The sequence below is a fragment of the Lepidochelys kempii genome, chromosome 6, assembly GCF_965140265.1.
Source record: "Lepidochelys kempii isolate rLepKem1 chromosome 6, rLepKem1.hap2, whole genome shotgun sequence".
In the NCBI taxonomy this organism is placed as follows: Eukaryota; Metazoa; Chordata; order Testudines; family Cheloniidae; genus Lepidochelys; species Lepidochelys kempii.
In genome coordinates, this window is record NC_133261.1 from 11,477,836 (window position 1) to 11,505,471 (window position 27,636).

Sequence of the window (27,636 nt, forward strand, 5' to 3'; positions counted from 1 at the left end):
GAAATCCCAGGGAAGTGAGAGCAGCATTTGGGCCTTTGATGGCAAAGCACAGCTCTCCCACCATTGGAGAAGGGTTTCAGAGACGAGCTACAGGAGCTATTTGAGGTCTGGAAAACCTGCTCTATAGTTAAGATTATATTTTTATTGGTAACTGCCGATAAATGTCAATTTCACCATCCACACACACCCATAGATGAAAAACAATTTCCGCTGTAATAATAAAAATTTACAGATAGGTAAAGCAAGAAACATGCTGCTTGAGAACTAGAGTTTGATTTAAGGCTACATGCCTTGTTTTATTTTGACATGTGACATTGACCATTAGTGTTTTAGTAACTATAAAACTTTAACTTTTTTAATCTCGAGGTCTACCATCATTAAATAATTATTGTCTGATATCTCGCCCCCACACACCTTGTTGGACCTTCTATAATTTCCCACAATTGTGAAAATTTATATAAATTTTGAAAAAATTGCTTCACACCAAACTGATGTGATACATCGACGTTATTTTAAAAAATAAAATCCTGCCACACCTGCCAATAGTGAGGTACCAAAGGACTTCAATGGGTTTCGTTTATTCGAGAAAAGGTTAAGAGGTGACGTGATCCCAGTGTAAGCACTGACATGAAGGGGATGGCTGAGAGCAGAGGGCTCTTTATCCTCCAGTCTTTGCAGAGCATGATCCACTGGCTGGGAGCAGAAGGGAGACAAATGGAGGCTGGGAATTAGGGGGCAGTGTTTATCTGGGAGGGGAATGAACCATTGGGAGAGCTCCCCTTAGGATGGGGTGAATTCTCCATCCCTGGGAGTCTGTCAGTGGAGGTGGGGCGTCTCTCTCTCAAAGCTCTGCTCTAGCTCAGCCAGGAGTTACTGGGCCAGAGGCAGGAATCCTGGGGGAGATTCTCTGGCCTGGGTGAGGCAGGAGCCTGACCCAGATGGGCACAATGGGCCCTTCTGGCCATGAGCTCCATGACTCTAAATCCAAGCTGTTATAAACAACTGTAGGGCAGGAGGCAGAGGTTGCCCACAGAATACACCAGCAGTATAAGAGGGAGTCTAGTCTCTCAGGTGTTGAGGGAGAAACTTCCAAGCCACGTGTGGAGGCTGCAATGACATTTGGCCAGAGGAATAGCGGAAAGACAGACAATAGGCCGAAAGGCTAGGACAGAGAGAAGGCCTGAAGGGTGGCAAGATAATTCTGGGGAATTTTTGCCTAACACAGAGATGTCAAAGATGCCCCAGGGTCAGATCCTTCGCTGGTGTAAATCAGTGTCACCTCAATGGAGTGTTGCCGATTTACATCAGTTGGGGATCTGCCCCCATTAGGGTGACCAGATGTCCCGATTTTATAGGGACAGTCCCGAACTTCAGAGCCTTTTTCTTATATAGGTGCCTATTACCCTGCACCCTTTATCCCAATTTTTCACACTTGCTCTCTGGTCACCCTAGCCCCCATTGAGCCCAGTTTACACCCGTGGGGGATCTGCCACATTTCTCACAATGCATTGAGCGGCTCATGCAGCGTCATGGCTGGGGTGGGAAGGGTTAAGCCCAGTGACTCCTGGGTCTGCCACTTCACAGAGCAGACGGCTGGGACGGGGACAGGATAGCGGAGGGACCTTCCTGACCGCGCGGTCCCCGGGTCCCCAGGTCTGGCCCGCGCGTGAGCAGCGGGGTCTGGGGGGATCGCCCCAGCCGGGCGGTGAGTGCGGGGCGCCGGGCGGCCGCGAGAGGCGGCACCCGGGGAGGGAGGCAGGAAATCGCTGCCCGGGAGAAGCCGCTGCCGGGAGGAGGGGACCGGCCTGGAGAGACCCCCGCTCCCCCAGCCAGCTCCGGGGCAGTATGGGCTGGGAACGGGGCTGGGGTAGTGGGGGCGGGCTGGGGGCCGGGGAGCATCGGCTGAGCTGTGCCTGGGGGAGGCTCCGACAGACCCAGCCTGGCTCCAGCCAAGGCTACCGGCCTCTCCAGCCCCCACAGCGCCCCCTGCTGGCTCTGGGGATTGAGCGCGGGTCTGTGCTCCCCTCCCCCGGCTCTGGGGCACATTCCCTGCAGTCTCCCCTCTCCCCCGTGGGTCCTCCCAGGCCCTGGCTCCATGGTGACCTGTTCGGCTCCTCCCCAGGTCAGGGTGCATGCCGGTGAAGGTTGAACAAGTGGCCCGGGAGAAGATGGCATCCCCTGGGGCATTATGGGAATCTCCCGGTTCCCAGCTGGACCAGCCGCAGCTCCATCCAGAATGTCTATCCCAGAAGGAGGAGGGAAAGGGTAAACCTGCAAGACCCCACTATGAGCTGCTTTCTATCCCCAAAGAGAAGCCCCAAGCTCTCCCGGAAACAGGACACCAACGTGAGCTTCTTTGTGACATAAAGGAGGAACCCCTGGAAACGGGTAACAAATCACTTCTCCATCCCCCGCCCTTACTGCGTATCTGTGCATCGCCCAGCATGACGGGGCCCTGATCTCAGTCACTGGGTGTCTGTGCAGCGCCCGGCCTGATGGGTCCCTGATCTCAGTCACTGTGTCTGGGCATCGCCCGGCCTGATGGGTCCCTGATCTCGGTCACTGGGTGTCTGTGCATCGCCCGGCCTGATGGGTCCCTGATCTCGGTCACTGGGTGTCTGTGCAGCGCCCAACATGACAGGGCCCCACTCTCCGTCACTCTGTCTGTGCAGTGCCCGGCCCAACGGGGCCCTGCTCTTATTTGGCACATGTATCTATCCGTGTTATTTATCTGGCCTCACCGGTGCCAGGTCTGAGCATCTCACAGTCATTTGTGAGTTTAGCCACACGCAGCCCCTGTGAGGCTAGGAAGGATCAGGCTAAAGGTGAGGCCCAGAGAGGTTCACCCAGCATCACTCAGGAAGTTCGTTTCAGAGCAGGAAATTGAACCCAGATCTCCTGACTCCCGGTCCAGTGCCCTAAGCCCTGCACCATCCCCATTCATAGGTGCCCCTGCCGTAGATGTTATAACAACAGACTGACTCTCATCTGGATTGTCTCTTCATTCCAGCTGTTGACAGGAAGCTGAGCAAGGAAGGTACCAACACTGCCCCCTCTGCCCTCAGCTCCCTGTGCCCATTCTCCCTCTGGGAGAACCTGGCAGACTCCACTGGCTGTGGGGACGAAGTACCCAGGGATCCCACTGCTAACCCCCAGCAGGACAAGCCCTTCCGGTGCAACAAAGAAGAGGTGTTTGAGGATCCCACCCTTGCCCCTCAGCTGGATGGGGCACTTGGAGATCTCACCTCTGCCCCCCAGCCAGCCGAGAAGCCATTCAGGTGCAGCGAGTGCGACAAGACCTTTGGGCAGAGCTCCCACCTGCTGCAGCACCAGATCACGCACACCGGGGAGCGCCCCTACCAGTGCCCTGACTGCGGCAAGCGCTTCAGCTGGAGCTCAGCCCTGTGCCAACACCAGCGCATTCACCGCGGGGAGCGCCCCTACCAGTGCCCTGACTGCGGCAAGCGCTTCGCCCAGAGCTCCAACCTGACCACCCACCGGCGCACCCACACGGGCGAGAAGCCCTACCGCTGCCCACAGTGCGGCCGCGGATTCAGCCAGAATGCCAACCTGCTGACCCACCAGCGGGTGCACGCGGGGGTCAAGCGCCACGAGTGCCCCCAGTGTGGACGGGTCTTCGTGGAGCGCTCGTCCCTGCTCAAGCACCAAGGCGTGCACCTGGCGGAGAAGCCGTACCAGTGCCCCGAGTGCGGGCGCAGCTTCACACAGGGCTCCACACTGGCCCAGCACCTTCGCATCCACACCGGCGAGAAACCATACCAATGCGGTGAGTGCGGGAAGTGCTTTGGGCAGAGCTCGGCCCTGGCCCAGCACCGCCGGGCCCACACAGGTGAGAGATCCTACCACTGCCACCAATGCGGCAAAGCCTTCAGCCAGAGCTCCAACCTCATCACTCACCAGGCCTCACACACCGGTGAGCGGCCCTACAAGTGCCCGGACTGCGGGCGCGCCTTTGGGCGCAGCGCCCATCTGGTTACCCACCAGCGCACCCACACTGGGGAGCGACCCTACCGCTGTCACCAATGCGGCAAGGGCTTCAGCCAGAGCTCCACCTACATCCAGCACCAGACCACCCACACCGGTGAACGCCCATACAAGTGCCCGCAGTGTGGCAAGGCCTTCAGCCAGAACTCCAACCTGCTCACCCACCAGCGCATCCACACCGGTGAAAAACCTTACCGCTGCCACCAATGCGGCAAGAGCTTCCGGCAGAGCTCAGGCTATCTGCAGCACCAAAGGACCCACACAGCCTTGCAGCCCTCCACCACACCCACATAATGGTGCTCGCCATGGGGACTATGGGTCTAACATCACAAGCCTCCAATGTTTGTGCTAACTCAGAGACATGGTGGGAATTACAAACCACAATATGCTGCCTGGGCAGCAGAGGGTTACACACAGTTGGACATGCAACTGCCTCTCCTGATAGGGCTAAAGCAGCGACACAGTGGACTCATAGATGGATCTGGACTGAACATGGGTTTTCCATTTTATGGGAAATTCTGTGATTTTTTGGGGGGGAAATATCCATTCCAAAACAGAATGAAAAGAAACAAATTCAGAACTTCCCCTAAAACAAAATCTGTGGGGGAGGGGGAGGGAACATCTAGTGTTAGCAAAAACAATTTGTTCTGGGTTAGACTCTCTCATTCTTTATTATATACCATAATATACAATTTTTAAAATATATGTAATACGCAATTTAAAAAATTGAAAAGAAACATCATCTGGAAATGGGAAATCAAAATGTTCCGCTAAAGGTCAAAGCATTTTGTTCCAGTTTTTTTCCTAAATGAAATTTCATTGAAATCGATGTATTTCCACTCAATGAAATGGCATTTGCTGACGGAGACATATGGCATCACAAAAGTTCCAACCGGCTCTTTTCAATAAAGGCTATACATTGCCCTGCCAACACAACCTGTGGTTGCACCCAGGCAGATGTGCACTGGGAACATCAAACAGATCTTCTTGTGCTGACTTGTCCCACAATCCGCTTAGAACTCACTCCCCAACTAGATTCATTTCTCTCGATTTCTGAGGGGTCTTTGATCTCACAGACAAAGGCAGAAAGAGATCTGCTGGCTGGGAGCTTCCCCAGGCAGAACTGCATTGGGAGAGCAAAAACTTTTCATCCAGGGGAAGATTGAAAGGCTGGAATCAAAACATTTAAACTATTCAGTCACTGAGTTTGGGTCACTAGTAACAGCCTATGTCTCTGAGATCTCAGCTTGCAGATCTAACTAGACAAGGAGTATAGTCTGCTAAACTAGATTCCCAGCTGGCATAAATCAGGTATAGCCCCAACAGAGTCAATGGGGCCAGATCCCCAGCTGGTGTCAATTGTCTGTAGCTTCATTAGAGTCAATGGCCCAGATCCCCAGCTGGAGTAAGTTGGCCATAGCTCCACTGGGGAGATCTTGTCAGGCTGCTTGGAGATTTGAACACTCACTGGGATGTGAAGGAGGCTGTGAGTTAGAGTCACACGTCCCGTATTTGTGTTGTGGATAACAAATCGGTTAACCTCTACCATGCTCTCAGCTGTGGAGGCTGTATTGAGATGACTGGCTGTGATGGAAATGTTGCATTCCCAATATTTGTACTTTTAACATTTGTTTTGTGAGGTGGTTGTTTTTTCTGGAACTTTCAAATAAATTGAAGGAAAAACTCAGAACAAAATACCAGTTTTTCTATAGCATTGTCATGGTTTGTCATTGTAATCAACTTCTCAACTTTGTAAAGTGCCCAGGGTCAAGGAATATTGACATGAAATGAAATCCCAAATCACATACGTTTTATTAAGTAAAACACAGTGGTACAAACACGCAAAGTTAGGTTAAAGTCCAGTGAATTCCCGCCTATGAACAATAACCCACATGTTCAATGGCGGAAAAGGCGGGGCTTATTGTTTGTCTTCAGGTCCAACCTTGTGTTGTAGGTGGCGCTTGGGAAGGGCACCACCTGTTGCTCCTCGGTGGGCCCCCTGCTGTGCGGGTGACTGTTGCTATGGGACCCCGCATGCCATGCTGACCCTAACTTGGCCCACGGGCAGGGTCCAGGAGCACATGCAGTGGAATGAATCGGGAAAGGCGGCCGATGCAGCCACCCCAGCATGGTTGCCCGACCCTTGAGCCTGGCCTACTTTCAGGGGCCCTCACAATACACAGCCTGGAGGGCAATGGGAGTGCTGCTTAGCCCAGTAACCCAGCGTGGTGCTAGGGAGCACTGCAGAGAGTGGGATGGGTGCTCAGTAGGGGGCATTGTGATGCAAGGAGTGGAGTGGGGGCTCAGTAGGGGGGGCTGTGCTGCAGGGAGCGGGAAGGGGGGGCTCTGTAGTGGGCATCATGATGCAGGGAGCAGGGCAGGGTCCTCTTACGCTTTCCCAATTCTGGGACTTCTCTGATTCCTGTGGCCCCTATTTGGATGCAGGATTCATCTTCAGTGCCCGTCCCAAAGCTCCATCTGGCTGAGACACCCCCCAGGGGCGAGTGACAGGAGAGAAACACCATTTTTCACTTCACTCTTTCCTTTTGTCTCACACTGAATTATTACCAGACAACATTGGTTTCCTTTTTCGGTTTAAGGTAATGGAAGAATACAATCAATTTGTATTCTGGTCCAGGGACCCTCTATCCTTTGATGACTCGGGGGGGGGGGGGGTCCTTCTACCAGTCCAATATCTTCATTATTGGCAGCACAAGGCAAGCAATTATTTACATACTGCTCCATATCAGTTCTCATATTTGGCCACCAGCTGCTGCTTGCAGCCTGCTGAGTGTTTTCTCCATGTCTAGATGTCCATTATTATGGACTAGGGTTATCACTTCAGATCTTGTTTCAGTTGGGACAACCCTTACTGGCACATTTTCCCCATTTTGGTAGCTAAAATGAATCCTGTATTATGCAGCCAAATTTTCCACCCTTGATATTCCCCTTTAGCTACAAGCCTTTTTATTGCTGGATCTTTTTTTCCTGTAGGGATATTAGACCTATTTGTTCTGTTTTATCCCCTTCTACTGCTACTGGAACTAACTGGAATTACGGTTGCCACAATGTCCCCTCGTTAGCGCCTTCCTTAGCCTCCGCATCTGCACTGTTATTCCACTGAGCCTCCTCAGTCTCTTTCTTATGACCCCTTACCTTTCCCATTTGTACCAGCTGTTCTCTCTGCTGTGCTAAATTCCAAAGGTAAGACAATTTCTTGGCATGGGCAACAGGCTTGTTACCTGCTGATCTCATTTCTCTTTTTGCCACTGGGACATCCAGTCTACTATAGCTCTTAGTACCCACTCAGAATCTGTGAAAAGACCTACTTTTAAAAAATCGATCAGGTACCCTGATCTAAATGTGCCACCAAGCCAGCAGGATCTTGTGCTGATACTGCGAAAACAGGGGTGTCCAGCCTCCCTATGCTATTTTCTTGGCAGGCAGGGGAGCTGTAGGTGCAGCTTTTTCGTGGTATGCCAGCCTTTGAAGCAGTTCTGCAGTGGGTGGCCTGTCAGTTTGGTCCCTGTTCTCATACTTCAACAATAGTTTCCAAACTAAACTCTTCAATGAGTCAGGGGTTCTCCACTGTCTCCTACTAAAATGTCTACCTTCATTGTCCTCTTTATCTCGCTTCCCCCCATTCTGTCTACCTTGCTGGCTGCCAAGGGGTGCAGAACACCCACTAATTTTCCCCTATGGGTGATCCAGCCCCGGAGCACACATGGAGTCGGCACCTATGGTCTGTGTTAACATAATGACAGGTTTCAGAGTAACAGCCGTGTTAGTCTGTATTCGCAAAAAAGAAAAGGAGGACTTGTGGCACCCTAGAGACTAACCAATTTATTTGAGCATAAGCTTTCGTGAGCTACAGCTCACTACAGCTCACTTCACCGATGAAGTGAGCTGTAGCTCACGAAAGCTTATGCTCAAATAAATTGGTTAGTTGCTAAGGTGCCACAAGTCCTCCTTTTCTTTTTGTGTTAACATAGTAACTCTCAGCACATCAGCCTCCACTCTTAGACTAGCCAATTCCTTGTCCCTTGCTACCTTGTCTTCCTCTAGCTTCTGTAATTTTAAACCATACTTCTTTTCTCTCGCTATTTCTTTCTCCTGTAATTCCTGCATCCTTATCCTCAGACTACTTACTTCTTTATTTAATACTGCAGCTACCATTTGCAAACCTGTCTGGAGCTCTTGAAAAGATTCTTTTTCTCTCAGGCTTAACTCACTGATCCCATTGCTTCCATAGTTGATATGCATCAGGACGGATAAAAGCACCACACTTCGAAGGACTGTCTCCATATTTTAAAACAAAATCCTTTAGCTCTTTTCCTAATACCATGTCTTTAATAGTACTTAATTCTACTTTCTTTGCTGTCATTCTGATATTTTTACACACGTAGCCAGGTAATAATACCAGAGTCTTAAGTTTCCTGAGTGGACTATAGCAGAAACATAGTTTATGCCCCTAGTTCCTACCCTCTTGCTTGCTTATGGGATTGTCTCTCATAGTTCTGCACCTCCCCGACCTATGCTGTAACAACAACAGATAAAAGTTTCACAGGACTCCTCAGTCATGCATGCCTGGTCCTAATAGGAAGATCCTTATTCACAAGGTCATACATACGGGACTGTGTCAGTGCCTGGTCCTTACAAGACCATCCCCATCCACAAGGCCACGCACATGGGATTATAGTAGCCCCAAGTCTTTATTGAGACAGTCCTTGTCCACAAGGTCATGTGCCACTCTCAATTGTCCCACAAATTTATCTATACCACTAACTGCCTTGTGTTAAACTGACTCTTTCAATCGTCCTTCTTTCCTTAACAACTCCTGGATGGCTCACCAGTTTGTTATTCCGAGAAACTGGTGTTGGGGCACCCTTAAATAACCTGCCTATCGCCCTCTTAATCTATCCTTCCCGCGGTCTGGGTCTCCAAAGTAGTTAGGGAAAAACTTGGCCAACACAGATATAACTTTCTGATAAAATGATTGACACAAGCAGTATTCTTTCCAAAACTAGGCTCCTTTTTATTGGTGAAAATAATAATCCCTTATATACTAATATCTAAAGGCACAAATCCCTTATTAACACAAGTTAAAGAGCATTTAAACTGCAATAGTATACAGTTTAAATGATTCTAAGTGGTTGCGCTCCATTACAGATGGCCAGTCTGCAACAGATCACTCACAGCAATCTTAAAATGTACTTTGAGTTTTACATATATAAAGCAAAATTAACACTCATACATCCTCACGCACACACATATTAATACTACACTGTACTGTGCTATACTAGAATTGTAACTAACAGACTCACCTTATCTGCTGATTTTGCTGTGTTGACTCTGCTGCTGGTTTTTCAGGTTGCTTCACTCCATTTGGCTCCACCCTTTCAGGTCACCTCTCTGCTCGATCTTTTCATTCACTCCACTCCTAACTGTTTGAATAGTCTTAACCATTTGCCTTTTATACTGTCCTGTCAGCTATCAGATCTTTAGGGTGCATATTTATTGCTAGTTGTTTATCACTGAGTTATTCTGCACCTTTTCGGCTTTCTATCAATTCTATTCCACACTTCCCTCCCCCCGCTGAACTTTCGACCTTTTGGCCTACTTTCAGCAGTGAAGTACCATGTGAACTGCAGCTTCTAATGGTGGAGTGACTTTTGCCTATTCAAAATGGAAGCTAGGGACACAAAATGAAGTCTGGGGAATCTTTGCGGTATCACCTCTGACGCAATAACTCCTGGCTGAGCTAGACTGGGGCTTTGAAAAAGAGACACCCCATCTCCACTGACAGACTCCCAGTGATGGAAAATCCACCCCCTCATAGGGAAGCTGTTCCAATGGTGAAGTCCCCTCTCTGAGAAACACTGGCCCCTTGTTCCCAGCATGAATTTTTCTCCCTTCAGCTCCCATCCTGTGGATTTTGCTCTGCCTTTGTCTGGGAATTAAACAGCCTTCTGCTCTCAGCAATTCCCTCCTCATTTAGGTGCTTACAGACCATGTCACCTCTTAACCTTCTCTTCACTAAATAGATCATGCTCCTCCACTCTCTCACTATACAGCAGATTTTCCAGACCTCAAATCATTCTTGTGGTTCTTTTGAACCATTAACAGTTTGTCACCATCCCGTTTACCTGCCAGTCAACTGCTCATTCAACACCCATACTCTGTGACCCCCAAAAGGCCCCCTTCTCCTAATGCTGCACCCTCTGCCCTTCCTGGTGCATTTGCATTTGGATGGACATACCAACACTTTAGTGAGAACCAAGTTATGGACAAAGTCTCCCCAGCACTGACAAGCAAACCATTTATTAAGCAGTGTATGGGAAAGGCAGCCCGCCCTGGACAGTACATTTGGAGGGTGGGATGCACTCCCTATTGTTCTCCTGCTGGGGGTGCGAACAGGGGGTCACACAACAGGGAGGTGTTAAGTCCGTAGGTTGTCATTGCCTTGGCACACTGTTACTCTTTATCCACAGAGCATTCGGTGCTGCATGGGTGCAGAGGAAGCTCCCTCCACCCACCATGGTGGGAGAGAGGCAAGGGGTGGGGGACGTGCCAGAACATCATGCTTACTGCAGAAGGCCTGCTGGATCAGATTCAAGAGGGGAGCCGAGGCATTCAGGTCACGAATCCCAGGGGACGGAGTTAAGAGCCATAAGGTGCCTCAGAGAACACGCCCCATCCTCAGGAGCAAGGACTTCTGCTCCTGAGAGGGCCGCCAGACTGCACCCAGTGCTGGCACCTAGAGAACTGCACCTGTTACTAATGGCCTGACAGCCATGGGGATGGTTCAACCTGGGAAGAAATCTCAAATTAAGCCCGATCTTGGGCTGAGCCCTAAACCACGTGGAGTTCAGGGGTCCAATCCCAGGGCAGGATGAGGCAGAGTCCTGAACTGGTTGCCCCAGGGCCTCCTGATCCAATGGACTAGGCCAAGTTGTGAACCACACACAGGTTGCCGTCCATACGAGAGGATCTCAGGCTGTCAACCGTTGCCCTCCATATGGGCTGATCTTAGGCCAGGACTAGGTCAAGCTGGGAACGACATGCCTGGTCACCATCTATCTGGGCGGATTTCCATCTGCTACCCCCCTGCACTGGCCCCTACTCGATGTTGTCGTAAACCCGGATCACCTCCTGGCAGTCGCCCAGCGTGGCCAGCAGCTGGGATGCCCGCTCCATCTCCTCATCTGACAGCCGCACCCTGGCATTGGGGATGAACTCCAGGGCAGTGGAGAGCGACTGTAGCCCCCGTGAGTCCAGCTTCTCCCGCACCCGGTGCAGAGATGGCACCTCACACACAAACTGAGGGGAGAGGACAGGACAGGGGCTGTGAGGGGCTGCAAACCTGCCCGCTGGCCCCCTGGGCTGCAGCATAGGTGCCCGCTGAACAGACCATGCCACCCCCACGGGGCTTGATTTGTAGAGCCTGCCTCTTCAGACCAGGCTGTTGCCAGTTCAATGCCTGGTGCTGGCCACCATCTAACTCGCCGTCTGACCCACATTCACCCTGTCCCTGCACTGCGGCTCCAGGGGATTTAACCCGCCCACCCGAGGAATAACGGCAGCAAAGGGGGGCCCATGCAGTCACTCCGGTGGGACAGGGCGTACAGGACGAGCCCCTAGGTGTATGCTAGAGCAGCCTTGGGGCAGCTCTCACTCATACACAGGCCCCCTGGGGAAGCAGGGAATGGGACAGAGGGCAGCATGCGATGCCCATGCCAGCCAGGGAAGACCCTGGGGAGGGCAGGTTTACAACCTCCTTATGCTCCCATAGCATTCTCGAGGGTAAATGCAAAGCATACCCTCCCAATGCCTCCCACGGATCCCGTGTATAATACGCCTGAGCCAGAGCCACGCCAGCCAGACCCCCACATCTCTCCCCTCCCCTGGGCCGGAGCAATGCCAGATCCCCACGATTCCTCCCCTTCCCCGGCCATATCAGCAGCAACCAGACCCTCATGTATCTCCCCTGTCACCTGGGCTGGATCAGAACCAGCCAGATCCCCACATATCTCCACACCTGTCCCCCGAGGCAGATTAGCACCAGGTGGGCCCCGATTGGTGCCTGAGCAATTACAACAGCCGCTGCCCCCCACTGGCTGATGGTATCTCCCACTCCGGAGTCCCACGTTCTCCCAGCAATCTGCCCTGCAGCAGTGGGAGGGCCCTGTGGCAAGGGCCACAATGGACTTGCCACTATGACAGGGGCACCCTGGCTAACACACACACACCTTCAGAACTGCTCGCTCCTCCTCCTCATCTTCTTCCCACACGTCCTGGGCCCCGGCCTCGATCGCCAGCTCCAGGGCCTGCTCCAGGGCCACTGGCCTCTGCTGACAGTCCTGCCCACTGACTATGATCACCCCCTTCTTGTCAAAGCTGTGCCGGGCCCCCTCGGACATCTGTGCCCTGCATGGGAACAGGGGGACATCAAGGGACAGGGAGTCACTTCAATACAGCATGAGAGACCATTCCTGGATGCTGGTCCAGGGGGTTCGTGCTTCGCACAGGATAGAGACGAGCGAGGAAAGGCTCAGAGAAGAGCCACAAGAATGAATCACCTGCCTCACAGAGAGAGCTTGAAGGCTCCCAGTGTACTGAATTTATCTCAGAGATGTCAAAGGCCCATTGTGCCCATCCTGCCTAACCCAGGCCAGAGAATCTCCTCCAGCGATTCCTGCCTCCAGCCCAGTAACTCCTGGCTGAGCTAGAGCAGAGCTTTGAGAAAAGACATCTCATCTCCACTGACAGACTCCCTGTGATGGAGAATCCACCTCGTCCCTTGGGGAGCTGTTCCAATGGTTCATTCCCCTCCCTGGTAACCTTGGGCTCCTTGTTCCAGCCTGAATTTGTCTCCCTTCAGCTCCCAGCCAGTGGATCTCGCTCTGCTTTTGTCTGAAGGTTGAAGAACCCTCTGGTCTCAGAAAACCCCTCCCCATGTCGGTGCTTATAGACCAGGATCACATGACAGGTTTCAGAGTAGCAGCCGTGTTAGTCTGTATTCGCAAAAAGAAAAGGAGTACTTGTGGCACCTTAGAGACTAACCAATTTATTTGAGCATGAGCTTTCGTGAGCTACTCATGAAAGCTTATGCTCAAATAAATTGGTTAGTCTCTAAGGTGCCACAAGTACTCCTTTTCTTTTTGCAGGATCACATGACGTCTTAACCTTCTCTGAGATAAACTACATTGATCGAGCTCCTTCAGTCCTTGGCTATGAGGCAGGTTTTCCAGCCCTCAGATTGCTCTTGCAGCTCTTCTCTGAATCCATAACAATGTAAATGGTTTGGGAAGAGGTTTAAGCTACCTCCAATTAAGCCTTTCTTGCACGGATATAAGAGAGTCCACCCAGAGATGTGTTGTGATAAGTGGGCTGGCAAATTTACCCTAATTGTGAGATCAACTGTAAAAAAAATGTAAAAATTCATAAGATGTCACAGTACTCTATATAATCATAGAACTGGAAGGGACCTTGAGAGGTCAGCTAGTCCAGTGCCCTGCACTCAATGCAAGACTAAGTATTACCTAGACCAGCGGTTCTCAAATTTTAGCAACCCAAGAACCCCCATTTTGATTTAAACATTTTCAGGAATCCCCAAGTCCCCACACTCTGCCCACTTCCCTGAGGCCATGCCCCGCCCTGCTCCTTCTTGGAGGCCCTGCCCCTCGCTCATTCCACCCCCAGCTCACTCCACCCGCTCCTTCCGTCGCTCGCTCTCTCCTACCCTCACCTACTTTCACCAGGCTGGGGTAGGGTGTTGGGGTGCACAAGGGAGTTCGGGGTGTGGGCTCTGGGAGGGATTTTGGATGTGGGGTGTGGGCTCTGGGCTGGGGGTACGGGCTCTGTCCGGGAGGCACTTACCTCGGGCGGCTCCCGAAAGCGACCGGCACATCCCTCTGGCAGCGGCTCCTAGGTTGGGGGGCCAGGGGATCTCTGCGAGCTGCCCGTGCCCACAGACACCGCCCCCACAGCTCCCATTGGCCGCAGTTCCCAGCCAATGGGAGCTGCAGAGTTGGCGCTCAGGGCTGGGGCAGTGTGCCGAGACCCCTTGGCCCCCCCAGGGGCCACAGGGACTTGCCAGCAGCATCCAGGAGTGATGTGGAGCCAGGGCATGTAGGAAGCCTGCCTTAGCCCCACTGCACCCCCGGATCTTTAGCGTGCAGGAGGTGCTGGGACGAAGGGGGAGGAGTTTTGGGAGGGACGGGGAGAAGTTGATCAGCGGGGCCTGCGGACACCCAGGGGTACCCTCGGGGACCCCTGTTTGAGAAACGCTGATCTAGACCATACCTGACAGGTGTTTATCTAACCTGCTCTTAAAAATCTCCAATGATGCAGATTCCACAACATTCCCAGGTAATTTATTCCAGTGGTTTACCACCCTGACAGTTACGAAGTTTTTCCTAATATCCAACCTAAACTGCCCTTGCTGCAATTTATGCCCGTTGTTTCTTATCCTTGTGACATTATCTGATTAAAATATGATCAGGTATATTATTGTTGCTACCACGGTTATACAATTGCAATAAATCTTATACAAGTATGTCATGTAAGGGGTCAAAGGAAAGGTTATGGTTTGCTGACTATGATTACCCTATTTGTATGCATGTATCGTTTTAGTACCTGAAGTTATGAATATTGACTATGTACCTGTATTTCAAATGTGTTCGCTCCTGTGGTAACACCCACAAGGTATTTACATCCAGTCTAGCCAGCACATTGTGAATGGAGTATTCAAGTTGATGACCCATCAACAAATACAATGGGCCATAGCAGAAGCTTATCCCCACCTGATGGACTTTCCAGCCAGAATATTGCTCATGGCCCCTGCTATGACTCATTGAAGCATGCAAGGGCATATGACTAGATCAGTGGTTCTTGAACTTTTGTACCGGTGACCCCTTTCACACAGCAAGCCTCTGAGTGTGACTCCCCTTATAAATTAAAAACACTTTTTATATATATTTAACACCATTATAAATGCTAGAGGCAAAGCAGGATTTGGGGTGGAGGCTGAAGCTTGTGACCCCCCCATGTAATAACCTCGCGACCTCCTGAGGGGTCCCGACCCCCAGTTTGAGAACCCCTGGACTAGATCATGTGGTGCTGAACTCCATCTCGGCCTGTACTTTTAAACAGATTGTGCTGAGGGCTTTGCTTGGAACAATGGGTTTCCCTCCATAGGGCAGAAGCTATAAAAGGCCCTGGAAACATCTCAATTTTGCCTCTTTCCTGCTGTGATCTCTGGACTATGCACTTATACTAATGGGAGCATCCAAAGGACTGAGGACCTTCCAATCATTTGGAAGCAACCAGAGACTTAACAGGCCAACGGTTTATTTCAAGCCTGACACAAGAACTTTGCAACATGTGTATGTATTTGATTCCTTTAACCAATTTTAACTCTCACCTTTTTCTTTTCTCTTATAAATAAACCTTTAGATAGTAGATACTAAAGGATTGGTAAGAGTGTGATTATTGGGTAAAATCTGAGTTATATATTGACCTGGGTATGTGGCTCCTTCTTTGGGCTCAGAATAATCCTTTGGTTGATAAAATTGGTTTTAAATAACCACTCCTCATTAAGTCGAGCGTCTGGGTGTTGAAAAAAGGACTGGAATGCCTAAGGAGGCTGCAGTTCTGACTTCTCGTTAGCCAGTGTGGTGAGACAGAAGTTTAACTTTCAGAGTAACAGCCGTGTTAGTCTGTATTCGCAAAAAGAAAAGGAGTACTTGTGGCACCTTAGAGACTAACCAATTTATGTGAGCATGAGCTTTCGTGAGCTACAGCTCACTTCATCGGATGCATACCGTGGAAACTGCAGCAGACTTTATATACACACAGAGAATATGAAACAATACCTCCTCCCAGCCCACTGTCCTGCTGGTAATAGCTTATCTAAAGTGATCATCAGGTTGGGCCATTTCCAGCACAAATCCAGGTTTTCTCACCCTCCACCCCCCACACACAAATTCACTCTCCTGCTGGTGATAGCCCATCCAAAGTGACAACTCTTTACACAATGTGCATGATAATCAAGTTGGGCCATTTCCTGCACAAATCCAGGTTCTCTCTCCAGGGCTGGGAGGAGGTATTGTTTCATATTCTCTGTGTGTATATAAAGTCTGCTGCAGTTTCCACGGTATGCATCCGATGAAGTGAGCTGTAGCTCACGAAAGCTCATGCTCAAATAAATTGGTTAGTCTCTAAGGTGCCACAAGTACTCTTTTTCTTTTTAAGTTTAACTTTGTTGCTGGTTTGGTTTATCTTATGGAAGAATAACCACAAGTTTTGGAGTAATTCAGCTCTATTTCTCAGCAGTTTGTCCTGAATTTGGTATTCTCAGTTATGACCCACTGAGGCACGGTGATAGTCCTGTCCTCAGAGAACAATTTTTCTCCCTTCTCCTTGTGACAACCTGTTACATACTTGAAAACTGTTATGACCTCTCTCTGTTTTCTCTTCTGCAGACTAAACAAACCCAGTTTTTTCAGTCTTCCCTCATTGGTCACGTTTTCTAGATCTTTAATCATTTTTGTCACTCTTCTCTGGACTTTCTCCAATTTGTCCACATCCTTCCTGAAATGTGGCGCCCAGAACTGGACACAATACTCCAGTTGAAGCCTAATCAGCACCGGAGTAGAGTGGAAGAATTACTTCTCGTGTCTTGCTTACAACACTCCTGCTAATACATCCCAGAACAATGTCCCCTTTTTTTGCAGCAGTCACAGAATCAAAGAAGATTAGGGTTGGAAGAGACCTCAGGAGGTCATATAGTCCAATCCCCTCCTCAAATCAGTGCCAACACCAACTAAATCATCCCAGCCAGGGCTTTTTCAAGCCAGGACTTAAAAACTTCTAAGGAAGGAGATTCCACTACCTCCCTAGGTAACCCATTCCAGTGCTTCACCACCCTCCTAGTGAAATAGTGTTTCCTAATATCCAACCTAGACCTCCCTCACTGCAACTTGAGACCATTGCTCCTTGTTCTGTTATCTGCAATCACTGAGAACAGCCAAGCTCCATTCTCTCTGGAACCCTCTTTCAGGTAGTTGAAGGCTGCTATCAAATCCACCCTCACTCATCTGCAGACTAAACGAGCCGAGTTCCCTCAGCCTCTCCTCATAAGTCATGTGCCCCGACCCCTAATCATTTTCATTTCCCTCCGCTGGACTCTCTCCAATTTGTCCACATCCTTTCTGTAGTGGGGGGGCCCAAAACTGGACGCAATACTCCAGATGTGGCCTCACCAGTGCCAAATAGAGGGGAATAATCACTTCCCTCGATCTGCTGGCAATGCTCCTACTAATGCAGCCCAATATGCCGTTAGCCTTCTTGGCAACAAGGGCACATTGTTGACTCATATCCAGCTGTCTGTCCGCTGTAATCCCCAGGTCCTTTTCTGCAGAACTGCTGCTTGCCAGTCAGTCCCCAGCCTGTAGCAGTGGATGGGATTCTTCCATCCTAAGGACTCTGCACTTGTCCTTGTTGAACATCATCAGATTTCTTTTGGCCCAATCCTCCAATTTGTCTAGGTCACTCTGAACCCTATCCCTACCCTCCAGCATATCTACCTCTCCCCCCAGCCGTGTTACACTGTTGACTCATATTTAGCTTGTGGTCCACTCTGACCCCCCCAGATCCCTTCCTGCAGTACTCTTTCCTAGGCAGTCATTTCCCATTTTGTATGTGTGCAACTGATTGTTCCTTCCTAAATGGAGTACTTTGCATTTGTCCTTATTGAATTTCATCCTATTTACTTCAGACCATTTCTCCAGTAGGTCCAGATCATTTTGAATATTAATCCTACCCTCCAAAGCACTTGCAACCCCTCTCAGCTTGGTATCATCTGCAAACTTTATAAGTGTACTCTTCTATGCCATTATTTAAATCATTGATGAAGATATGGAACAGAACCAAACTCAGAAGTTATCCCTGTAGAACCCTCCCTTGATATGCCCTTCCAGATTGACTATGAACCAGTGATAACTACTCTGGGAACAGTTTTCCAACCAGTTATGCACTCACCTAGCTCCATCTAGGTGGTATTTCCCTAGTTTGTTTATGAAAAGGTCATCGAAGACAGTATCAAAATCCTTACTAAAGTCAAGATATACCACATCTACCGCTCCCCCACTATCCACATGGCTTGTTACCCTGTCAGAGAAAGCTATTAAGTTGGTTTGACATGATCTGTTCTTGACAAATCCATGCTGACTGTTATTTATCACCTTCTTATCTTCTAGGTGTTTGCAAACTGATTGCTTAATTCGTTTTTCTATTATCTCTCCAGGTACTGAAGTTAAGGTGACTGGTCTGTAATTCCCTGGGTTTTCCTTATTTCCCTTTTTATAGATTGGCACTATATTTGCCCTAATAACAAATGCTGATGGGAAAAGGTATGAAAAAGAAAGAAAGAATGAAGTAGTTTAAAACAAAAAAGTCAGACTAGTATAACTCAAGGGCTATATTAAAATCATCCTTGCTAAACACCAAAGATGTGCAACTAGAAATTAATGAACCAAAATTGGTGAATCGGAAATTAGGCCTAATTGCTGAACAGGATAACAAGGGGCCGGGCTATTCCACACATCAGTACATTCTGGGGTCCTTAAAGCAATTTAGGGGAAAATATGGGAAGAACAGATGGAGACTATTGGACCCAGACCCCTTTCATCCTAATCCTCGGGGATGTCCTGACCAGACCAGGCCAAAGATAGGGATTCAGATGACATCACCACCCCTACCAGCTCGACCTGAATCCCAGGTTATGTCTACACTGCAATTGGACAACTGCGTCTGGCCCGTGCCAGTTGACTCGGGCTCGCGCTAAGGGGCTGTTTAATTGCCGTGTAGACATCCGAGCCCGAGCTCTGGGACCTTCCCCCCTCATGGGGTCCCGGAACTCGGACTCCAGCCTGAGCCTGAATGTCTACACCACAGTTAAACAGCCTCTTAGCCCAAGCCGGCTCGTGTGTCTCTTTGCAGTGCAGACAAAGCCCCAAACATGAGATAAAATGCGATCAGACTTTAGCAGCAGCAGTAACAGCTTCAGCTCATCTCAACTAACTTATCTTTTAGCACAAAGACCAGTAATCACCATCTTTGTGACCATCTAAGAGACTAGAGAAACCCTTGTTTGACGTCTAAAGACTCTCTCCAACTAGAAGGGAAGCTGTTAAAATGAAAGCCTTACTCACTACTTTACATCTCAAAGGTTTTAACTGTTTTGCCTTCTTTTCTGAATCTTTAACAAAAGGATTTTTAGTGGAGTATTTGCTGTGCGGCTAAGCAGCATAAGCTCTCTGTATATCAAACCCCGAACCTTGTTTAACACTTTTTTGTGTTGGACAGTGATGTTGTTAGGTTAACACCTTTGGCCCCTTTATTCCATCTAAATTAATGCCACAGATGTGCACCAGTTTAATTAAACCCATTTAAATTAACCCGGTGCACCTGTTCTAGTTAACCAGTGGTAACATTTTCCAAACAACCTACATGACTTAGGAACCTGAATCCCATTGATTTGCTAAGACTTGGGCTCCTAAAGGCCAAAAGTCACTTTTGAAAATGGGACTATGGCTCCTAAATCACTTAGGTGCTTTTGATAATTCAACCCAAGGCCTTGCTTATTACAACCTCATGTACAGACCAGCCCTGATCCCCATGTAGACTGTATGTTCCATGTCTCCCACTTGTGGCCAGGCTGCAGAGAGCATTAGCTAACTATTGCCCTTGAACTCATGCATTGTGTTTATCTCAACCACGAGACAATCATGTTTTAAGACCCAGAAGCGTCGGATTTGGTCATTGCATGGAGCACGGGAAGGGCCTTTGTGCAATGAAATGCAGGACTGTCGGGCTCGGCAGGGAAGGACTGACCCATTGCGGCTCAGGATGAGCCGGATATCCTGGTAGGCTCGCTTTGCATTGTTCGTCAGCACCTCAATGAGCAGCGCAGATCCCCCAGGGCCTCTGGCTTCGTAGAGCAGGTACGAGGAGCTCTTCCCTTTGTCCTGCAGCGAGAAGGGGCAGATTCAGCTCTGCAGCTGGGCTTATGTCTTGGGAGGTGTTAGGGGGCTTTCCCTTCACACATACCCCACCCCCAGTCCTTGCCATGCAGACAGAAAGCAGAAGACTGGAAGTCCAAAGTGCAGGCAATCTGTGTTCTCCGCGCAGCCAGCAACGTGTGTTCAGGTGCCCCTCCCCTCCCATTGCTCTGTCCTGCAGCTGCTCCCGAGACCCTCCTGCTGCCTATGCAGACTAGGGGTGGAGGGAGGAGGATACTGATGTCAGGGTGTCCCCCTCCCCCAGTACTCCATCTCCACAGAGCAGAGGGGACAGCCTGGCTCAGGACTCAGAGCTGCTGCAGTCTGAGGTCTGAATGGTGAGTGTCTGGGCACCTTTCTTAAAGAGACAGTGCACGGTTCCTGAGATTTCCCCAGCAGCCAGCTCACAGTCTCAGTCTCTCTCTCTCTCTCTCTCACACACACACACACACACACACACACTCTCTCTCTCTCTCCCTCTCCCCCTGTAGCCCATCTCCACAGAGCAGGGGAGGCGAAACAGGGCTCAGGACAGAGCAGGAGAGCTTTCAGTGAGTGTCTTAAAGAGACAGTGCATGGCTTTCTCCAGCAGCCAGCATACACCCAGAGTCTGTCACACACACACAGCATCTGTGTGTGTGTGTGTGTCTCTCTCTCTCTCATACACACGCACAGTCTCATTCACACTCACCTCCCAACACATACTTGTATTATTGTTGTTGGTACTTCTTGGTACTTCCCGCAATTCGCATATATTCTCTGTAATTTTATTCTTTCAAAGTGTGTTATTTTAGTGTTTTGAGTGGTCTATGCATTTAATAATTTTTATTTCTCTCTTACATTTAAATTTAATTCTTTGAGTAGTGAGTTCTAAAATGCCTAACCAGTCCAGGCTGGAGTAATTAGCCCTGGTAACTGTTAAAAATATATATATATAATATCTAGGGTTTTTGTTTCCACTGGTGGTGCACATCCGCACATACCTCGGTGCACATAACAAAATTTATTCCGCACATGGATGGAAAAAATTAGAGGGAACATTGCAGGCAATGCATTGTTTATTGGGGTTAGTTTCAAGCAAGCATATCCATGGCTCTGATGCCACAGATCCTTTACCTGTATCCCCGTTCCCTATTCCCACCTCCTTAGCAGGCCCAAATATATCGATAGTGCACACCCCTGGTCCTACCCCTTACAATGTATGGTCATGTTCCTTTTCAGAGGGTCGTGAGTCTAGGGTCATGGTATCACCTCTTTTGTATCCCATGGGAGGGATAAGGAGTGGTGTTGTGTTCTGGCCAACGCCAGGCCTTTCTTTGGCCTTCAGTGTTTCTTATGTCTCCCCTCAATCCCCTCTTGCCCCTCCTAACTGGTTGCTTGAACTTGGCTTGAGAGAAGTGCCAGGCAAACCAGGATATGCTCGTATGTTATACTCCTCACCATACCCAATAACCCTTTTAACTCTCTTTCTTCTCATTATACTAACAAGCCCATCTGGCTGGGTAGAAGTAACACACAGTGTCTTTGTTCACAATTATTAGTAAGGATATAAGAACATCAGAAGTCAAGCCCAAAATTCTGCCCCAGGCTAACAAACAGGCCCATATACTAACAGGAAGGCCTGGGGTTAAACAATAAAGGCCAAGTCTCCATCCAACAGCAGGCCCCAGATATACGTTACTGGTGGCTCCTGCACTACCCAGGAATGGCTCCTGCTTCCTCTCTGGACACACATACATGAGGGACACAACCGCAAACTGGAGCCATAGAAACACTCTGAATTTTTATGGTATGGAGTGGAGCACCGGTCAGACCTGGAAACTGGGGTAAAGGAGGGGGCCCTCTGGAGCAATAGATTGTAGGCTTTGCCATATGGGAACACCACCAAGATCATAGAATCCTAGAAGATTAGGGTTGGAAGAGACCTCAGGAGGTCATCTAGTCCAACCCCCTGCTCACAGCAGGACCAACCCCAACTAAATCATCCCAGCCAGGGCTTTGTCAAGGATGGGCAAAAACCTCCAAGGATGGAGATTCCACCACCTCCCTAGGTAACCCATTCCAGTGCTTCACCACCCTCCTAGTGAAATAGTGTTTCCTAATATCCAATCTACACCTCCCCCACTGCAACTTGAGACCATTGCTCCTTGTTCTGTCATCCGCCACCACTGAGAACAGCCAAGCTCCATCCTCTTTGGAACCCCCCTTTAGGTAACTGAAGGCTGCTATCAAATCCCACCTCATTCTTCTCTTCTGCAGACTAAATAACCCCGGTTCCCTCAGCCTCTCCTCATAAGTCATGTGCCCCAGACCCCTAATCATTTTCGTTTCCCTACGCTGGACTCTCCAATTTGTCCACATCCTTTCTGTAGTGGGGGGGGGGCCCAAAACTGGACGCAATACTCCAGATGTGGCCTCACCAGTGCCAAATAGAGGGGAATAATCACTTCCCTCGATCTGCTGGCAATGCTCCTACTAATGCAGCCCATTATGCCGTTAGCCTTCTTGGCAACAAGGGCACATTGTTGACTCATATCCAGCTTCCTGTCCACTGTAATCCCCAGGTCCTTTTCTGCAGAACTGCTGCTTAGCCACTCTGCCTGTAGCAGCGCATGGGATTCTTCCATCCTAAGTGCAGGACTCTGCACTTGTCCTTGTTGAACATCACCAGATTTCTTTTAGCCCAATCCTCCAATTTGTCTAGGTCACTCTGGACCCTATCCCTACCCTCCAGCATATCTACCCCTACCCCCGGCTTAGTGTCATCTGTGAACTTGCTGAGGGCGCAGTCCACCCCATCATCCAGATCATTAATGAAGATGTTGAACAAAACTGGCCCCAGGACAGACCCCCTGGGGCACTCTGCTTGATACCGGCTGCCAACTAGATGTCGAGCCGTTGATCACTACTCATTGAGCCCGACGATCTAGGCCCATCTAGCCCAGTCTCCTATCACTGACAGCACCCAGAGCCTAGACTTCAGCCCAAACCCAAATGTCTACGTGGCAATTTTATAGCCTTGCAGCCCAAGCCCCATGAGCTCAAGTCAGCTGACTGAGCCCAGCCACATATTTCATTGCTGTGTAGACATACCCATGGCAGTGGCCCCTCTAATTTTTCCCACCAGCGTGCGGAATGAAGTTTGTTACGGGCACCAAAATGGAGGTGATGTGTGACGCATCATCTTCATATTGGTGCACGTAACAAAATCCATGTGGTGGGAGTGGGGCTGAGGGGTTCTTGTGGGAGGGGGCTGAGGGCTGGGGCAGAGGGTTGGGGTGCAGGGGTGTGAGGGCTCTGGCTGGTGGTGCAGGCTCTCGGGTGGGGCCAGGGATGAGGGGCTCAGGGCTGGGACAGAGGGTTGGGTGCAGGGGGTGAGGGCTCTGGCTGGGGGTGCAGGCTCTGGGGTGGAGCTGAGGAGTTTGGGGTACAGGAGGGTGCTCCAGGGCTACTGCGGGGAGAGAGGACTCCCCCCGCCCCCAGTGCTCTCTCCCCACAGCAACACCTGGGCGAGGCCAGGGGGAGAGGCGCCTCTCCCTGCCGTGGGAGCTCTGGGGCTGGAGGATAGGCATCCCTCCCCCGGCCCCAACAGGGCCGGGTCAGGCCACGCCTGGGCCCAATCTGGCTGCAGCTGGGTCTGTGCCACCCTGCCTGCGCCTGATCCGGCTTCAGCTGGGTCTGTGCCGCCCCGCCCGCACCTGGGCCTGATCCGGCTGCAGCCGGGTCAGGGCCGCAGGGTGAATTGGGGCTGGGGAAGGGGCACCCCTCCTCCTGTAGGTCCCCAGGCTGCTTCCCTCAGCGCCTGCGCGGCACTAAATAGACTGCTGCATGGCTGCACAGCTTACGGGGAACTTAGACTCATGGTGAACGAGGCTGGACGCAGCCCAGACACACCATGACTAAGAGCGTAGCCCTGGCCCACTGGGCACGGCAGAGACATCTCGGAACTGAGATTTGGTCCCCATTGTGCCGGGCGCTGTTCTGACACATGGTGACTGAGAAAAAGTCCCCGTCAGACCGGGCGTGCACAGATACACGGCGACCAAGATCAGGTCCCCCATCGCAACAAGTGCTGCACAGATACACCAAGTAGTTGACAGCCCCTGCCTCAAAGAACGTATAATCTAAATAGACAGGACGCAGGGTGCAGAAAATGGGCACCACAGACTATTCCTGTGCAATAGTACTTGAGTTTTCACTAAATCTTTCACAATTATTTTTGCTATTCTTTTTCCCGCCCTCTGAAAGAAGCCCCCCCCGACACATTTTTTGAACCAGGACATTTTCAAAAATGAATTTACAAGAGAAGAAGATTAGATGCACATTCCCCTCAGCCCCCAGAAAAACATAACAGTACTGTGTGACCAAACTAACCAATCAAAAGGTACTGGTAGCAATACCGGGGCAGGGTGGGGGATTTTTCCATTTGCTCTAGTTCATTTTGCAGTCTTCACCCCTGTGCATGTGTGTGTGTTTTGCAACTGGGTGACTTTTGATTGGGCAAATACGAATGGGTTTATTAGCTCAGACCCTATTTGCAAATGGGAAAACTGAGGCACAGACAAACCAAAGCCACATTTATTACATGTTCGCTGTTGGGCTGTCCTGGGTCTATGACAGATATGTTTCAACCCTAACTCTAGGGCTGAATAGACTCAGGGGGAAATGGAGGCAGGCCACTTATTTTTGGGCCCAAACAGGGTTGGGGCCCCAATTTGAGAGGGCATGAAGGAGTACGACTTCCAGAGACTGGGACCTCGGCAGTTCCTGAGAACCAAGTCCCTTTATACAATCCCAAGATGGGGCAGCTTGAAGTCAAGGATGCTCTTGAGCTAACTGAAGGTTAGGATAGAGAAAGGAGATTGAGAGCATCTGCTCTCCCCACCCTATAACCACAGATGGTCAAAACACTGGTAGCAAAACAGTCTTCCATTAGAAAAGGTAATTTTGTTAGAATCTAAACATTTCACAGGAGCTTGTAAATTTCAATGAAATTTGATGTGAAAATGAATCACTTCAATTTTCTCAGTTCAAGAATACAAAAAATGTGTTTTGCTAAGGTAACACTTCATTTTGACTGTATTGTTCCAGTTCATTCCAATTTTACATTATATTATGTTAATTTCAACGTAGGTTTAATATTTTGTATTAAATTACAAGGTTATGGCATTAGTGAAAGGAAATAATTCAGTGTGTCTGAACTTTCTTTCCACTAAACATTTTAAAATCTAAATTTTCTAATCTGATTCAGAATGAAAACAAATTTAGAAGTGTCAGAATTTCCTGTGGGATGGACATTCCTTTTCCCAATCATCTCTATTCGTAACACAAGGATGAGAGGATGTTCAGCAAAATAAAAGGTGGGAAATTCAAAGCTGATCATAGAAAATACTTTTTCACACAATGGGTGATTATCCTGTGGAACTCACTGCCACATGATGTCACAGGGGGCAAGAACTTAGCAAGATTCAAAGAGGGACTGTATATTTCTATGAACCATAAGAACATCCAGTCTTGGAATAATTAATGTAAACAACTTCTGGCAGGGATATTAAACCTCCTGCTTCAGGGCTTGAGCTGACTGTAACTATTACAGACCAAACTGAGACCTAACTTATCTCCACATCTGCTACTGCAGAATTCTTACACCTGCCTCTGCAGCCTCTGGTGCTGGAAACAGGATACTGGAGTGGACACACCTCTGCTCTGATCCCGTCTGGCAATTCGCTATGACCCAAGTGATCTTCCCAAGGTCAGAGGGAACAAGTGGCAGAGCTAGGAATAGAAACCACAAGTCCTGTAGCCCAGCCCAGGACCATAGCCAAAAGCCCAGCCTCACTCTCTCATTCAAGGCTCGCAATGCCCCTTTGCATAGCCTGGCCTGGCCCAGAGAATACAGAAAGGCTGCAGCCCATGAGCCGGGCTGGCAGGACCCGGCTACATACCCCTCCCTTGATAGCCGCCTCAATGGATGCTTTGGGCATGCTCTTGCTCCGGCACTGCTCGATGATGTTGGCCAGGTTGGTGTTGAGATCAGGGTTGGGTCCCCCCTCTGCAACAGGAGAGAAAGGGGGCATCACAAGGGAAACATGGCTGGGATCCCATTCCAGGGCAGTCCTGACTCCCCGCCCCCACTGCTATAACCCACCAGCCTCCACTCCTCTCCAAGAGCCAGGGATAGAATCCAGGTGTCCTGACTCTGAGACCCCCCTGCTCTAACCCACTATCCCCCGTCCAGAGCTGGGGATGGGACCCAGGAGTCCTGAGGTCCCTGGTGACCCTCCCTGCCCCAAACCACCTGTCCCAAGGCCCCTCCTCTCTTCAGACACCGTTAGCTGTTACCTCCGGCTGCCTGAACCACAGGGACTGGACTGCCCCCCTCTTATGTGAAACAGCTGCTAGAGTGGAGCACAGACCCAGCCACCTTAGGGGAGGTGCTGTGGGACAAAGGAAAGATCGAGTGGAGAAAGGATGAGAAGGGGAGACACTACCCCTCAGACCAGCATCCTCTGCTCCAGCAGCCAGGGAGGTTGCTGGCTTCGGGCTAACAGAGGTTAGGGGGTGTGGGAGTTAGGGTCGTGCTAGTGGTCAAGGCTGGGCTGGCAGGGCTCTGTAGCCACAGCCTCTGGCGAAGGCTGGGCCCCATCAAGTGCCGGGAGGCCAGGAAGTCTCTGTAATGCCCCCTCTGGCTGCAGCGGGGCCTGTGGGGCACGGGGAAGCTGGCAGGGCTCCGTAGCGCTCCCTCTGGCTGGGGCTGGGTCACGCACAGGAATGGTCTCTCCCGCTCGGTACCTTTCACAGCGAAGCGCAGCAGCATGGTGAGTTTCTGGAAGAGCCGGCTGCGCTCGGCGTCCCGCGGGCCCTTGATGTGCTTCACCTTGGACCATTTGTTGTGGCCGGCGGGGGTGGCACCTGTGGTGTGCAGGGCCCGGCACGATGAGCGGGGGGCAGGGGCAGCCAGCCTGGGCGCCAGCACCGAGGCCAGAACACGGCATCTGTATGGGGCAGCTGCCCTCCCCATGGCGCTGGGCAGGGACATGGGTGTGAGCTCCTGAAACGCACACAGACAGCTGGGTGGGACCTCTTGTCACACACACACACACAACACACACACACTGCTCAGCCCCCCTGAAGCACACATACACACTACAGGCAAGTGTGAGCTCCTGTCACGCTCACCCATACACTGGCCTCCTCTAACACACACACACACATTACACAGCAGCCGGAGGTGCGAGCCGCTGTAACACACACACGCACCGTCACACAGCCCGACCCGTCTCTTTCCGTGACACTCCCACGCTGCACAGCCGGGCCTGGGCCCTCTTGTACCTACTAGTCCCCGCTCCCCGCCCAGAGCCGGGAGAGAACCCAGGAGTCCGGGCTCCCCAGGGCGCAGCGGGGCTCCCCAGGGCGCAGCGGGGCCCCGCGCACAGCCCAGGGGCGGGGACCGGGCTGCCCTGCAAGGGGCTCCTACCGCCCGGGGACCGGGTGCCGCGAGCGCTCCAGCGGCCGGACCCGGGACCCAGGCATCCGGCGGGGCTCTGGGCCGGAAGGTCGCTGCGCT

General features: G+C 50.6%; 2 protein-coding genes across 4 annotated transcripts in view; one reads left to right on the top strand and one right to left on the bottom strand.

Annotated features, from left to right (window-relative positions):
* LOC140913056 (uncharacterized) overlaps positions 1-5,714 on the top strand; it is a 35,801-nt gene extending 30,087 nt beyond the window's left edge. The window contains exons 6-7 of the mRNA XM_073348737.1: positions 2,123-2,388; positions 3,011-5,714. Of these exons, the coding sequence (XP_073204838.1) occupies positions 2,123-2,388; positions 3,011-4,299 (1,555 nt within the window). The 3' untranslated portion in view covers positions 4,300-5,714. The remainder of the gene's footprint in view (positions 1-2,122; positions 2,389-3,010) is intronic.
* Positions 5,715-10,307: 4,593 nt separating this feature from the next.
* TACO1 (translational activator of cytochrome c oxidase I) lies at positions 10,308-27,629 on the bottom strand. Of its 3 annotated transcripts, none has more exons than XM_073350491.1 (6): positions 27,547-27,629; positions 26,862-27,120; positions 26,015-26,121; positions 19,903-20,036; positions 12,255-12,432; positions 10,308-11,325 (listed from the first exon to the last, which is right to left on the bottom strand). In XM_073350491.1, the coding sequence occupies exons 2-6, from the start codon at positions 27,106-27,108 to the stop codon at positions 11,125-11,127; spliced, it is 867 nt and encodes a 288-aa protein (XP_073206592.1). In that variant the 5' UTR covers positions 27,109-27,120; positions 27,547-27,629; the 3' UTR covers positions 10,308-11,124. The 3 variants fall into 3 exon arrangements, with proteins under 3 accessions (XP_073206592.1, XP_073206589.1, XP_073206590.1); XM_073350488.1 differs by lacking the exon at positions 27,547-27,629 and adding an exon at positions 27,402-27,491; XM_073350489.1 differs by lacking the exon at positions 27,547-27,629 and adding an exon at positions 27,330-27,418.
* Between the last annotated feature and the right edge of the window lie 7 nt (positions 27,630-27,636).